This window comes from Seriola dumerili, unplaced genomic scaffold, assembly GCF_002260705.1.
Source record: "Seriola dumerili isolate Sdu_G_001 unplaced genomic scaffold, Sdu_1.0 BDQW01000040.1, whole genome shotgun sequence".
Lineage (NCBI taxonomy): Eukaryota > Metazoa > Chordata > Actinopteri > Carangiformes > Carangidae > Seriola > Seriola dumerili.
In genome coordinates, this window is record NW_019174295.1 from 131,160 (window position 1) to 145,460 (window position 14,301).

General features: G+C 40.9%; 1 protein-coding gene across 3 annotated transcripts; it reads right to left on the reverse strand.

The window, feature by feature from the left end:
* Positions 1 to 1,041: 1,041 nt before the first annotated feature.
* Positions 1,042 to 13,946, reverse strand: LOC111217061 (glycerophosphodiester phosphodiesterase domain-containing protein 5-like). 3 transcript variants are annotated; one of them, XM_022738752.1, is made up of 17 exons: positions 13,855 to 13,946; positions 12,949 to 13,068; positions 12,420 to 12,638; positions 10,959 to 11,062; positions 9,984 to 10,077; positions 8,957 to 9,016; positions 7,439 to 7,537; positions 7,253 to 7,346; positions 6,919 to 7,064; positions 6,143 to 6,225; positions 5,126 to 5,276; positions 4,462 to 4,686; positions 4,144 to 4,301; positions 3,901 to 4,048; positions 3,262 to 3,344; positions 3,013 to 3,092; positions 1,042 to 2,372 (listed from the first exon to the last, which is right to left on the reverse strand). In XM_022738752.1, exons 3-17 carry the CDS (start codon positions 12,591 to 12,593, stop codon positions 2,290 to 2,292), a joined length of 1,782 nt encoding a protein of 593 aa, XP_022594473.1. In that variant the 5' UTR covers positions 12,594 to 12,638; positions 12,949 to 13,068; positions 13,855 to 13,946; the 3' UTR covers positions 1,042 to 2,289. The 3 variants fall into 3 exon arrangements, with proteins under 3 accessions (XP_022594473.1, XP_022594472.1, XP_022594474.1); XM_022738751.1 differs by having other exon boundaries at positions 12,837 to 13,068; XM_022738753.1 differs by lacking the exon at positions 12,949 to 13,068.
* Positions 13,947 to 14,301: the final 355 nt, after the last annotated feature.

Sequence of the window (14,301 nt, forward strand, 5' to 3'; positions counted from 1 at the left end):
ATCTGGAGCTTTTCTGAGCTTAAAGTAAACTGCTGCTCACAGTGTCTCACTCTACGGCTCCAGTAACCTACGTTATAGAATCAGAGGTTTCTCAGTTCATCATCTCTGTGCTGTGAAGTTTTTTTTTTTTGTTTAATGAGCTTTTTTCGTTGCAACTATGTTAAGACAATAAAACGGTACAAAAATAACTAGATTGGAAATCTGGGCCTGAATTTATCGAGAATCTCCAGAGTAGAAACTTCTCGGTGAGGCGTTCGTGGTCACGTTACCTGCTGGTATTTAGGAGAACTAGAGAGGTGAGGTCACCTGTACAAGCTGCAGCAGACGGAGGTCAGACCCACATGATGATTGGTAACTACAGCTATACGCTTATTTTAAAAATTGCAGCTTTGAAACGGTGATGATCACAACCAGTAACCTCTGCAGTAATCAATCAAACTGACCGCTTGATAAATACAGGCCTTGATCTCCAACCATTAAAAAAAAAAGTAGCTGGGCCTGAAACAGCTGCAGACCGATGACAGCCACGACCAAAATCCTAGATAAAAAGATGAAATCTCTCTTGTTGCTTGTTGATTATTTGTCTTGTAAGTAGCTTTATTTTTCAATTGCATCCGTATTTATGTTCAGAGTCGTGTTTAAGTTTACCAAGCCAGTTTCAAACATAGAGCCACTTCTGAATGTGTTTTAGATTGAAATCTCTCATTCAAATATAAAATAGAAACCACACCAAAGGTAACCTGTCACTCACAAATGACCCTTCAGACTCATGTGATATTTTGTTTTGGTCCTTTTGCCAATTTCGAACTTGGACACACTCCAATCTGGATTTAAAACTTGCTGCAGAGGGCTGGTGATTTTTATTTTTATTTTGTATTGCATTGTTAGTTACGCATGTGCAAGGAAACAGACCATACGTGTGCCACAAAGTTCAAACACCACCTGTCTGTATGAGGTGATCCACGGTAGTTAGACTGTTTCTAGAACATGTCCGTTGTACTCATACTGTAGCCGGTGAATGATTTTACTCTCATTTGTCTGTTTTTTTTTTTTTCTAAATATATGAACCATTAGCTTTGATTTTTAAGCACAAAGAAATAATCATGACACTTTTTTGGACCATGTTTATTGAGGAGAAATTGTTTCATCCATCTTGTGACCACATATCCTGATGTAGACGTGAATAAAATGACATTTTGCAAAGAACAGATTTATTCCTCTTTAATGCTCTGCTGCGCCTGGGGACTGTGGTTCTCGGAAATGTCTCAATAAAAATACTCTTTTCATTCTGATATGCCACATTACACTTAAATCAGTGTGTTCAGACAGACTGAGAAGCCAATTTCAGAAGCGGAGTGATTTCATATAAAGTCAATGGAGAGATCAAATTGGATCAAGGCAGAGAGATCGGAGGTTCGGACGTTCATAATGTAAAACCTGAGCGAATATTCACATGTTTACCAGGACGTTTTAAGTTCAGTCGGAGGCCGAGGTAAAAGTAATGACACAGATAAGATCTGTGCAGATGGTACACGAGCTGTCTGGGGGGGAATAAAGACAAATGGTCCAGCGGTCCGAGGAGGATATTCGCTTTGCTTTCTCACGGTGAAAACCCGCTGGAAGCAAATACAGTGTAAACAAGAAGTTTCCACAGTTTACACAACGTCATGCACTTCTCTTTCTGTAATCCTGGAGGATCTTCAAAGCCACCAGATGAATCCCCCCCCCCTCATCGCTGGTCAGTGTCATGTGACTCTTTGTGTCCCAGAGAAAATGAAACGTTTCAGCGGATCTTCACCGGGACTGAACTGAACACACCTTCAGACAGATCCTCTCATTGGCTCTCAGTGGTGACATCAATTTAAAAACAAATCATGTCACTCTAATCTTATGTGTCTGTACATTTGGCACATGACCGCCATCAAACCACATCATCATTATTACACTTTGGTTTTTATGCAGAGATCAAACAAACGAGATAAAACATGTTAATTAATGAGCTTCACAGGAGTTGGTAGGTCACTCGTTTATCACTGGATGAAATGATGAATATTCCTCTTAAAGCTTTCATCGGCTCAAAATAAACTAAACTTTTTTAAAATCATTTAAACATTCAACCTGACAAGAAGATTAGATTTTTGTGCAGAGTGCTGATAAAACAGCTACTAAGAGAGTGAAGGAATGTTTCCATCACTTTATTTCATTAAAACAAAGTGGACTGAGATCTTACAGGTTGGCAGTATGCGGCTCAGTGTTGCCAGGTCGGCTCCTCTCAGAGGCCGATGTCGGTCAGTGCTCTGTGACGGTTGCCAGGTTTGGCGTCCTCTCTGCTTGCGAGTTAGCGCTGGTGACTGACCATATGTCGCTCATCTCTGCAAGTGAGGATCAGATTCAGAAGAAGGAGCGGATTCACATAAAATATTCCAGTCACATAACAACAGTAATGGAAGTCGGTGAATACGAAGAAACAGCATCTGATTCAGTTTAAGGCTGCAACAAAATATATAAAACACATAAATATTTTAAGTATTGATTATTTTCCAGGTTCATTGTTGGTTTATAAAGTGTCAGTAAAAAGTGAAAAGATGTCAAAAGATAGTTAATTTATTATATTATACTATAATGTGACACATTTTTCCATATTATGTTTTATTCAAACATAATATCAGACTTTCACTATCAGTCAAATTCATCTTTAAGTTGTTTATTGTGTGTTTTGTCTCTTTTTTGGCAAATGAATTAGACTCTAATACGTGTGTGGTGCGGTGGAGAGAGAGAGAGAGAGAGAGAGTGTGACCAGAACTGAACAAGAGAAGAGAACAGTTATTCAAACGGTTAATAAATAAAGAAGCTCAAATATAGTGTAATGGGCTTTTTAAAAAATCACATGTAACTCTTCTTCTTTATGAATATTACGTCTGTATCACGACATTTGCAGCCTAAATGTCCCGGACGCTAACGAACAAACAAACAGACGGCGGAGCAGATGCGTCAGGAACATTAACGTCTCACCTGTCTTGAACTTGCTGTAAGTGCCGTTGTCCAGTGTGATTTTGCTGCCCGAGGAGAACGCCAGCCCTCGCTCTCGCCACCTGCCACGCAAACACAAAATCAACACTGTCATCTCTGACAGCAGCAGAGCAGAGCTTCAGATAGTTCTGCCCAGGTGGAAGAGTCACCACTACATCTCCCGTGTGTTCAGGTAGGATGTGCTTAATTCACCGTCGGTGTTTTTAGTGTGAGAGTGTGTGAGAGATTCACCAGTGGAAAGTGAAGACGATGAGGATCAGCACGAGGGACAGCAGATCGGTGAGAATCCACATCAGGTTGTATTCATCTGGACTCTGAGAGAGAGAGAGATGAAACAGAGAGGTCAGGGATTCACACAGTGGCAAGGAAAAGTAAGTCAACCCTTTAAAATGATCTTCATTTATGTAGAAATCTCTCTTAAAATATAATAAGATCTTAACAATCTACTTTAACTGATAAACAAACCATTGTGTCGTTCTTGTCCATATTGAAAACATCACTCAGTGTGTATGTTAGAAAACGTATGTTAAAAACCAACTCATTCTAAAGGGTTCACTTACTACTTCTTGCCACCGCACACATTCACATGTACAGGTAAATAAAAAGGCAACAGACAAAAATATAATTTTCTTTTTTCGTCCTTATAAAAAGACAATTTCTCCTTTTGCACATTGAACATTTTGGCACTTTTTAATACATATAAATTAATAATTAATAATACATTAACTCAAAGTCTGCTAACTAGCATTTTCCTGAGCTTTTAGCTGCATGTCATAGTCTTCATTAACATGGAGTTTTCCCGCTTGTGGGAAAACGAACAGGCAAGGACAGAGATGGGAGGTGTCGGGCAGAGGTTGAACTCGGTCTCACCATGAGGAAGAGGGGGGAGCTCATGGTGCTGAGCAGCTGGGGGGAGTTGGTGGTGACCGAGTGGACGCCGCTGCACCAGGCCAGAGAGTAGAGCCACGGCTGGCTGATCACATACAGGTTGGTGGTGATGTTCACAGCCTCGTACTCCCTGCACACGAGAGAGGAGAGAAGCATGTTGTGTTACTTAACACCAGGAGCATCACTGACACACACACACACACACACACAAACACGCAGTGTGACCTGACGAGCTCAGCGGACATGGAGCTGTAGTGCAGGTTCAGTTTGACGATGTTGTTACTCTGCAGCTCCTCTAGAGGGAGCCGACTTCCAGACGTCTGCTGCAGCTCGGGATCTATTTCCTGCACCAGAGCCCTGAGATCTGATGGCAGCCACAGCACCTGGTGAGAGAGCACACACATACACACACACACACACACACACACACACACACACAATAAAAGACACATTAATACAATATGTACAACAAACTTTTACTAAACAACAAGATTTAACTGATCAACAGGAGAATGATCCGTGATGATTGTGCGTTTGTCTCACCTGTGAGGAATGGATGGAGGACTCGTTCTGGATGACCTCCAGCGTGCGTTGGATCCAGGTGTCTCTGTACGGGTGACCTCTGGGTGGGCGGTAGAGGTCAAAGATCACCAGTTTGTCTGTCTGAGCTGCCAGCTGGAGGAAGGCCTGCAGGCTGCAGACCGACTGGTTTCCCGCCCGCTGTCGCTCCTCTGCTCCCAGAGAGCCGGCTGTACCGAACGGATTGTGCTAGAAAGGGACGACCATCAATACCTAATTAATACTGTGACATAACAAGCTGTATAACGGGCCAATACCTTCTTCATCTGCTCACCGATTACTGTGTGGTACTGCTGTACACAGCTGCCAGTGAGTTGATCCACGTGCGAGTTAAAAACAACCAATACTTTCTACCTCAGAGCCAGAGACTTTAAATAAGTTCAACAAACAGAAAGAACGTGCAGAAGTGACACAGTAAAGACACCGCACATCTGCTCCACCTCTGTCTGAGTCCCTTCTACGTCATGCAGTGATGAATAAAATAATAATTTGAGATTTGTGTGCATCTAAATAAATTAATAGTTTGCTTTGTATCTGATTTAAAAGCCAGTTTAAAATCTAAAGGTCATTTTGTTTAAGAAAAGCCTGAGTAGAGGAAAGTAAAGGAAGAAAAGCTCGTGTGACTCACGGAGAGGAACCAGGCGCCGGCGTTCAGACTCTCCAGTTCGGCCCAGGTGAACATGGCGGCCGGAGCGTCGGTCCGGTTGGGGAAAACCTCGTGGACGTTGGTGGTCCGTCGGAGGGTGCGGTCATGCATCAGGAAGGGCACCCCATCAAAACTACAACCAGGAGACAGGACAGCAGCATTGACTTGTGTCAGTATAATTTATATATTTAATATGTGTCGTAATTAAACCAAATCTCAGTTTAGACGACAGATAACTTTGGTAATCTCTTCACTTTCACCCAGCTCCATTTGTTGATTCGAAACACAGGAAACCTCTGTTCATAAATTCACATGAGAATCAGAATAAACCTGTTTTTATGGTTGTGCTTTTAATCAAATCAACCTTTGAGATTTCTTTTATATTGATCTGTGGTTTTGCTTTTACTACTGTCAGTAGTTTTATTATAACCAGGATCATCTCTTATCTCTCTCTCATCTTATCTCTTCTTTCTTTCTCAGGATCTTATGCTTTATTGTCTTTTATTGCTTTAATGTGTGCTGTCTTTAACTATGTGTATTAACTATGAAAGGTGCTTTATAAATAAATGTATTACTAATATTTTTATTATTATTATTATTATTATAAAAAATATTCCAATTGTGGAGAAAGTACTCAGATGTTTTACTTCAGTAAATGTAGTAATACAGCACGGAAATACTCTGTTGCATATAAAAGTCATGCTTTCAAAGTTTTCATTTTAGCATTTTATGACTAATCAGAATCTGAGAAGTAACTAAACTTGGTAGAAGTATAAAGTAGGAGAAAATGGAAATACTCAAGTGAAGTACAAATACCTAAATTATCTACAAAACTAGAAAAAGAACTTCCCATTAGACAGAGACCAAGTCTTGTTAGATTCATACCACTATTTTTATTACAGTTTCCAATCAAATAAAGCCACTGAATCACTACTACACTGCTGATCAGTGACGATAAACATTAAAATAACCAATAATGACTCATATATAGCAGCTGACCTGATAGTGACGTCCGTCTCCAGACCTTTACTTCCAGCTTCCACCGCCTTCTCAAAAGACATCAGTGTGTTTTCTGGAGCGAGCTGCAAAACGGATTTACACACAGTGATGATCAATACACCGTCAGCGGAGGTGCAGCAACTTGTGCGTCAGTGCATGTAGATAAAATGCAAGTGGCTCATTGACTTAGTGTAAATATTTTAGCACAGTTTACAGAGCTAAAGCAGAAGCATTGTGGGTGGGGGCTCCAAACAGTTTAGACAGGAAGGATGTGAGCAGGGAGCCCGCATGTGTAGCTGAGAAAACATTACACAGATTACCAAATCAGCTCAGTTTGTGGTCTTGGAGTTAAAAATCTCACATAGAGCAGGAAATGTGGATCGAATGATTTCATTTTGCTGGTGTGAAAAGATGAAGCTTTTTCAGAATACTCTGACAGACACTAACTGTTGTAGTTAAAGCGGCGACCATTAGTCCATACATTTTTCTTTCTTATAATTTCATCCATAATAATCATTTCAGTTCTTTTACAAGCACAAAGGATCAGTGTATTCTCTGGTTTCAGATTCTCAGATGTGAGAATTTGCTGCTTTTCTTCAACAGTCTTCAGCTTTGAGACTGTTGGTGGGACACAACAAGCAAAGGGAAGACACCACTGTGATCTGAGGACTTACAGACTAAATGATCGACAGAATAATCATCGAAGGAAATAACTGTCGCAGCCCTAGTTGTTCACACAGCGTAGGAACTTTATTAGATCGTCGGCTCCTGCTCACCATGGGTGCTCCTCTGTGGCCGATGAGGGGGGGTGCGGGGCCCAGGGTCCGCTCCTCTTTGATACAAGGAGAATACAAACCGAGGGGCACCAAGTAGAGGGCAAACAGGATGGTCAGGTACACCCCCATGATCAGACCGCGCCTCGCTGAAACACAAACACATTAAAAACATTAACACATAAACAAGAGTAAGAGGTTTGACTCAGATTCAGTAGTAGATATTTTAAAATCAGGCTGAGAAACAGACTTTGATGTTTGATATAACGGAGGAATCCTACAGTTTTTATTCATTTAACACCGTTACAATACAAATTAAACAAACTGTGCATCTCACCTCTGCTGTTCATGCGAAAGAAATGCAAAGCTACCGGCCAAGCCAGCGCCGTCATCAGTAAGACTCCACCCACATGCAAATAAGGTGCTGTCACCTGGTCAGGACACAAGACAAAATCTGGCATCAGGAAGTGGAAACCAAACAGGGGGGAGTGAGGGTTGTTGTGAGGAGAGGAAGAAAAGTCACCTGGAAGGAAAGAAGTAACGTCTTCCACTCTTTACTCCACAGGTCGGACAAGACGGCGGTGGCTACGATGGAGAAAGTCAAACTCACCAGGATCCCAATCTGACAAAAAGAAAACTCCATCGTCATCCATCAGATCATGAACTCTGAAAAGACATCATGCTTTCACGCCTGTTGTAGAATAACAATCCAGACTGTTACACCTCTTTAATTCTTCAGGCTCTGAGCTTCAGCACACTCGATTTAAAATAAAATAATGGAAACTACATCAAAGTGCCAAGTCTCAGCTTTGATTTGAGCTGCTTTACATCGATAAAGACAGAAGTGTGTGAGAGACAGAGACCTTTTAACACACAGTGCCCAAACTGCAAGGTTCAAAAGTAACTAACAAGTTTCTTGCAGCTCAGAGCTGACTGAGTTGACATTTAGATTTGATGTGGAGCTGTCTGTCTCTGAGGAGTGAAGAGGAGACCATGCCAAAATAATGAGGCTAAAGAAATCTATCGGAGACATATCAAAGGTAGTGCGTCAAGTGGTGGGTACTTTCTAAAAAAGCAGGTGCACGGAGGAAAACTACCAAACGACCTGGTAGACGAAGGAGCACAAGTGTTGTGGATGGGCAGAAAATCATGTGCATGGTGAACAAAAAGCCCTTCATGACTGCACAACAAGTCAAGAATGCTCTCCAGGATGTAGGCGGACATGTTTCAACTATCAAGAGAAGACTTGATGACCAGAACCTCAGAGGATGTAAACCCCTGGTACCCCTCAGAAACAGAGAGCTCAGGCTGCACTTCTCAGAAACACACAAAAAAGAAACCAAACCAGAAGGAAGTTCTGCAGACCGATGAGACAAAGATCGAAAGCCACCACCTCATCTGTCAAACAATGGTGGCTCGGGCTTCTGTGGCTGCCAATGGAACTGGCTCTCTGCCATTTATCGATGATTATTTCACTGCTGATGAAGCAACAGGATTGACGCAGATGTGTACGGGAGCATCCTGCACTCAGATCCAAATACATGACACAACAAAAGCTGCTGGTTGAGCCTTTCTATCTGGCGCGGCTACAACGTTAGCACTTGAGCTAACCATGCTGGAATAATGTGTGAAGTCTCCCAAGTCTCTCTCTTCCCATTCTGCAGCATTAGTGCGGCTAGCATGAGCGTTTCACGTTAGCTAGAACTGTTTTGGAAATAATGAGGAATTTTACTGGTTTCCAGCATGTTCCTATATTTTTCTAAATACTGACAGTATTCATATATTATCATTACATCGTGGCAAATAGTGTTCTGCCCCCATGCTTGTTGCATGCAGGTTTGTAAACAGGAAGCCCATTTCTTTTTTGGTGCTTGGAATTTATTTATTTAGCATACTACCACTCAACAGGGACAGAGGATGCTGAAGAGCGACTGTAACCTTTATGTCGTTGAGCATGTAGGATGAGCGAGAGGACAGTCCATAAACAAGATGCTTGTAATCTCCTAAATTACAGCACTCAGTCAGGGGAAGGAGCCGTTACCTTGTGACTCCAGTGTAGATAGAGCTTCTGGCCCTCCGACACCAGACACACAGCCAGCAGCTGCACACAGCAACAAGAAACAGAAAGACCAGTTCAATCTGACGAGTGATGCTGTGATTAAGTGTAAAGAGTCGTGGTTTATCAGTTCACACCACAGACCCACTTTTACACAGCGTTACATACATATTACGTACATGGGAAAGTATGCTTATTCACATTTTAGGAGAAGCTTAAATTAGTAGAGTTACAGGGGAAGATTGATGCCACTTATTTCACATATTACAACCTAGTAGCATCTTAATTAACAGGTGCTAATTCTTTTGTTTCATCCATACAAACAGTGAAGTGTAAAAAAAAAAAAGACAATTCACTGGCAGCAGTCACTTTCTGGAGTAGACTGGTTGCCTGGCAACTGCTCAAAGCCAAAAATAAAACCCTGCAACATGGCAAACTGCCTTTTTTTTTTTTACACTTCAGTGTTTGTACACATTAAACCAACGTGATGTAACATGTTAATCATTAGTGAGTCTAGGAGGTGCTGGTAGGCAGATTTTACAACTTTGGACAAAGCCAGGCTAGCTGTGTCCTTCTGCTTCCAGTCTTTATGCTATGCTAAACTAAGCTAAGCTAAGCTAAGCTAATCACCTTCAAACCTGAGCGGTATCTCCTCTGCTAACTTTTTAAACTTTAGGGAATAAGTGCCAATAAGTTCCCAAAAGTCCAAAAATAACCACCAACTTTGATCAAATATTGCCTAAACACACAAAATGTCTGACAGCACAACCCTTCTATGGAGGACCACAAGTGGCACGGAAATAAATACAAAGCATTTGAGTGACTGATTGAAAAATAGAATTAGTATTTGATCAATTGACATTTAGCTTTGCAGAGACACCAGAACAGTGTTATTGTGTATGTAATTAAAACAGGCTGGGTGGCACTAACGAGCCTAGATCCAATTTTTCCTAAAACTCTTCCTTTTAATCAGGAAACCATGTTGCCGGTCAGTGTTGTGTTGGCGTCTCACCATGAGCACAGTGATGTAGGTGAAGAAGCCGGCGGCGATGACCAGCAGCACCACAGACCAGGGGAACCAGAAGCCCAGGTTCCCGAAGTTAAACCTGGTTCCACCCAGAGCGATGTCAGGTACATGGGTGAAGACAGAAAGACAGAGGCAACACTAAACCAAGAGGTCCAGTATGTCCATGTATGTATCTGGTTTAACAGCATCAATGTTTGAAAAGCTGTCATTTGTAAATAGTGAGTACCCCAATTTTAGGAATGTACAACGTTAAATCAGTGGATTTCTCTTAACAAATAATTAGATAAGAAGGACGATGTCCTAAAAACTGCCGGTCAGTATTCTCCAGACTACTGTTACATGATTAAACTGAATTTTGAGTGCAGGGGTTTTGTCCCCAAAGAGAAGCTTCAGCTGCTGCATCATGAGAAACTTTTTTTTAATACAGACTTTGCTCCAGAACACTAACACTAACATGTTTGCGATGGGTTGTGGGTTGGTCTCCACTGGTTTTAGTTCAGCTGACTCAAAGGCTCATTTGACATGGATGTCATTAAACAAAAGGAACCTTTGATCAGATTTCCTTTGGAGTAACCTGCACGTCCTCGTCACGGCTACAGCCAAGGTTGGATTACCAGATGTGTGAAGCCCTCCAGGTTTATTAAGTGACATCTGGTTTGTGTTCATTTAATTGTTTGGGGACAATGCTTCTGCGTTATTACCTGATCTTGAATCTTGTTTTCGGAACTTCATTTTGTAAGTTCTTCCTTACGTGTTGCACATTCCTAAACTGATGAGTTTGATTATATCACCAAACAGAAACTGTGGGGTCAAGGCAGAGACTGTACACGCTGCATGAAGAGTGGGAGTAATGGAGTGATAGAACAACCCATTGAGCTACAGGGATTGTTTATGTGTGCAGTGATTACATGATGCAATTTACTGTAGTAGGCCCAAACAATAAGTGTTTACTCCACCCACCAGTCAAAGTCATTGTAGTCGTTCTTTGCTTGTCCCCAGAAGTAGAGAAACACCAGAGTTAAGCAGAAAGCCGCCACGAGCAGAGCGAAGCTGGCACCTTCCAACTGTCGGCAACAGAAACAAAACAACAGACCTTTGTTGCACTGCCCTTTAATATTTTTTTTTTTGCTTTTTTTTTTTTTTTCCCATTTTCCGCCTTGTTTCCAAGGAGATGAAGACTGATCGTTGACCTCTATGGAGAAAGCAGCATTCAAACAGGAAAGCTCTTTACTGGCTTAACTGTGATTGCAAAACCGTGACGCAACCTGAGAACGACGGCTCTGGCCTCATTACTGAACTGATGCTGTTTACCGCGGCATCACTTCAGTAATGAAGACATATGACATTTTAAAGTGTAATTTAACTGAAGCCCCGTCTTATCTGAAAACCATTTCTACTTCATAAATTGACAGTTAAGCTGATGCCAAGATGCTGAACTACAATAACCGTGAAGAAGAAAATCAATAAAACAATGAGATATAATTGCCCCTCTCTTCCCTACAAGGAATCAATACATTTCACTGTTTTATTGATTTGTTCTGCCGTCTTCCAGCCTGCATTAATGATTCATGTTCTCCTACAAGGACTCATTAGTAAGTTGTTTGACTTCTGATTTAAATTATGAAAGACATCTTGTTAATTACAGAGCGTGTGTGAGACTTGTGCCGGATGAATCTGAATTCTGTGATTCTGAATGCAGCAGTTTGACTTGTCTTTAAAAGCCAAAAGAAAATGTAATTGGGTCACATTTAATTTTAAATTACCCAGTTTATGTTAAGTGGTTGTTACTGGATAAAAGCGCTGACCGGTGCTTTTTCAGCTTGTGGTCTCATAAAAACGAAACAATGCCAATTACTGACACTTGAGCAGCTGTGACCAATTCAACCACTGAATAATTTTTGTTTTTAATTAATTTTATTGGTAAAATTTTCCAGAAAATCCCCAGAAACAAAAGCAAACATTGGTAACTCTTCACTTTAAGTCCTTCTGTTTAGCATTTGTAAGTAACACTTGGTTTATTACAGTATAATATAACTGTACATAGCTCTAAGAATAGCTACATTAATGAAGTGTTTATTAATGCAATTACTGTGGGTTATAGTTACTTACATAGAAAACTGGGCAAACCAACAAATACTCAGATTTTAGAAATTGGAGCAAGAGGCATTTTTGCTTAAAAAAACAACATAAACAATTAATAAATGAAGTTAATTATCTCTCAATCAGCTACCTATTTAATCAGCTAATCATTTCAGCTCTTGAGTCCTGGTTGTTTTCTGTGTGTCTGAGGAAATAATGAAACTGACATGTATTGTTGGGCTGTGCTCCAGGACCGCCTACTAGGTTAATCCAGCCATAATATTAAGACACTGACTGGACCAGATGTGCCTGGTGCATCTCGTGTGTCGGATGTTGTCTGACCTTGTTGCAGCAGCAGTCTCCGGGCTGAGTGCGGCTCCTCTCGTAGCGTCTCCACCGGCAGCCGTACAGACCGGCCAGGCAGGTCACTAAAGGCTGGTGTTCATAACGCCTCAGCAGTTTAGCACGAAGACCACGCATCCGGCCGAACTGCAGCCGGGACAACGTGGACGCCATGGCTCACACACGCCCTGACGCACCCTCCATCCCGCTCACACACACCTGAAAACACAGAACCCAACTAAATATCACAGTCACAATTCTCTTATACAGACTTTACAGGGACATTATGATACACTGATACAGTATAGATAAGCTTCAGTACATTTGCTTGATACTGACACAGTTTTACATCACAGTTTTGTGCAGATTTATACACAAAATGATAAGATGGCATCTTTAAAAACATGGATTCCTCACACCAGCCTCAGTTGTCAAGTTTCAGCAGAACTGATTTTGTTTTGTTATACAGAAAGTTATCAGGAACATGTTCAGATTTGCACAGTTCTCATCAGTTTGTTTCGTCCTTCACCCTCAGTCTTCTTCAGATATGGCAGCTCTTGTGCAACTCAGGTGTGTTTCAGGAACATTATCTTTGTTGGGGAACAAAGGACAGCTCGGCTGGTTGTAATCCTCCCTGAAGGACAGATATCTGTGGGATTTAAAATTACACTTTGAATGCAATTCACTCACAATTTTCTGCTGTGTGCACACATATACTGACATAAAGCGTTTGAAGAGAGGTCTATATATAAATATATATACATATATATATAATCACAAAGGAAAACCCTGGTTTCTAGCAGGATGTGAACTTAAGCAAGTCTGTGGTTTTTTGCAGTTTATAGATGGTCGATTGTTTTTATCAGAATTTGTATTGTCATATGGCGGGACCTGTTGTACTCAAACTAAACAAACTCAGACAAATAACCAGTTGAATTCAGAATAAAATAATAACTGTATAAGACAGAAACATGAAAAGGACTGTCAATTGAAATAATGTATTAACATGACTGAAAACAGTCTAACAGCAGATTGGGACCAAAGATGAATAAACTGCCATTATGCTGGTAAATTCTGCACTGACATGATCCGTCAATCGTTTCGTCTAATTGTAAAATTAATTTCCAGATGTGGTGTGCAACTTAATTCGTGTCTTTATGTGTGAGCCGAATTTAAGACTGGTGGCTAATAAATCGTAAAATCAGTAAGTCATTTATAATCAGTTTTCCGCCTTGGCAAGAAAACACGAAATTTCTCAAAAGGACGAATTTTTACAAAGCAGTTTGGTGATACTCCACGCACAGAGGAAAGAACGGGACCTATTGAGACCTTAGAGCTAAAGCGTGAACCTGATCATCACTGAAAACACATCGATGCCCGAAGCAGTTTCCGCGTCTCCGCATATTATCCTAATATCAACACGTTGTTGTCCTACCTCCAGGCCGGTTCTACCTCCCGGGGAACGGCAGAGAAGCAGCCGCAGTGCGCAGATCTCCCTCGGTTACCGTTCAGTACAAGTGGCCTCGGTTGATGAGGTTGTGTGAAGCCAAAAACATTTACATACACACGCAGAGGAAATGAAACGGTTTGCCTTAACAACAAAAAAAAAAAAAACACGCAGCTCTGACGTTTTCACACTGGCGCAGAAATATAACACATTTGGATAAAATAAACAGATATATGTCATTAAAGTACATTATGCAGTGATTTTAGCTTTATTTCAACCTCTTTATTTTTTTTTACTTTATATTGAAAATGATAATAAACAGAGGGCATATTATCGTCAATCGTTAAAGTGTATGCAAATGAATACATCATTTCATTTGGAAAGATATATTCAAACTAGCTTCAGCATTTTGAATAAGAAAAAAAAATTTGAATA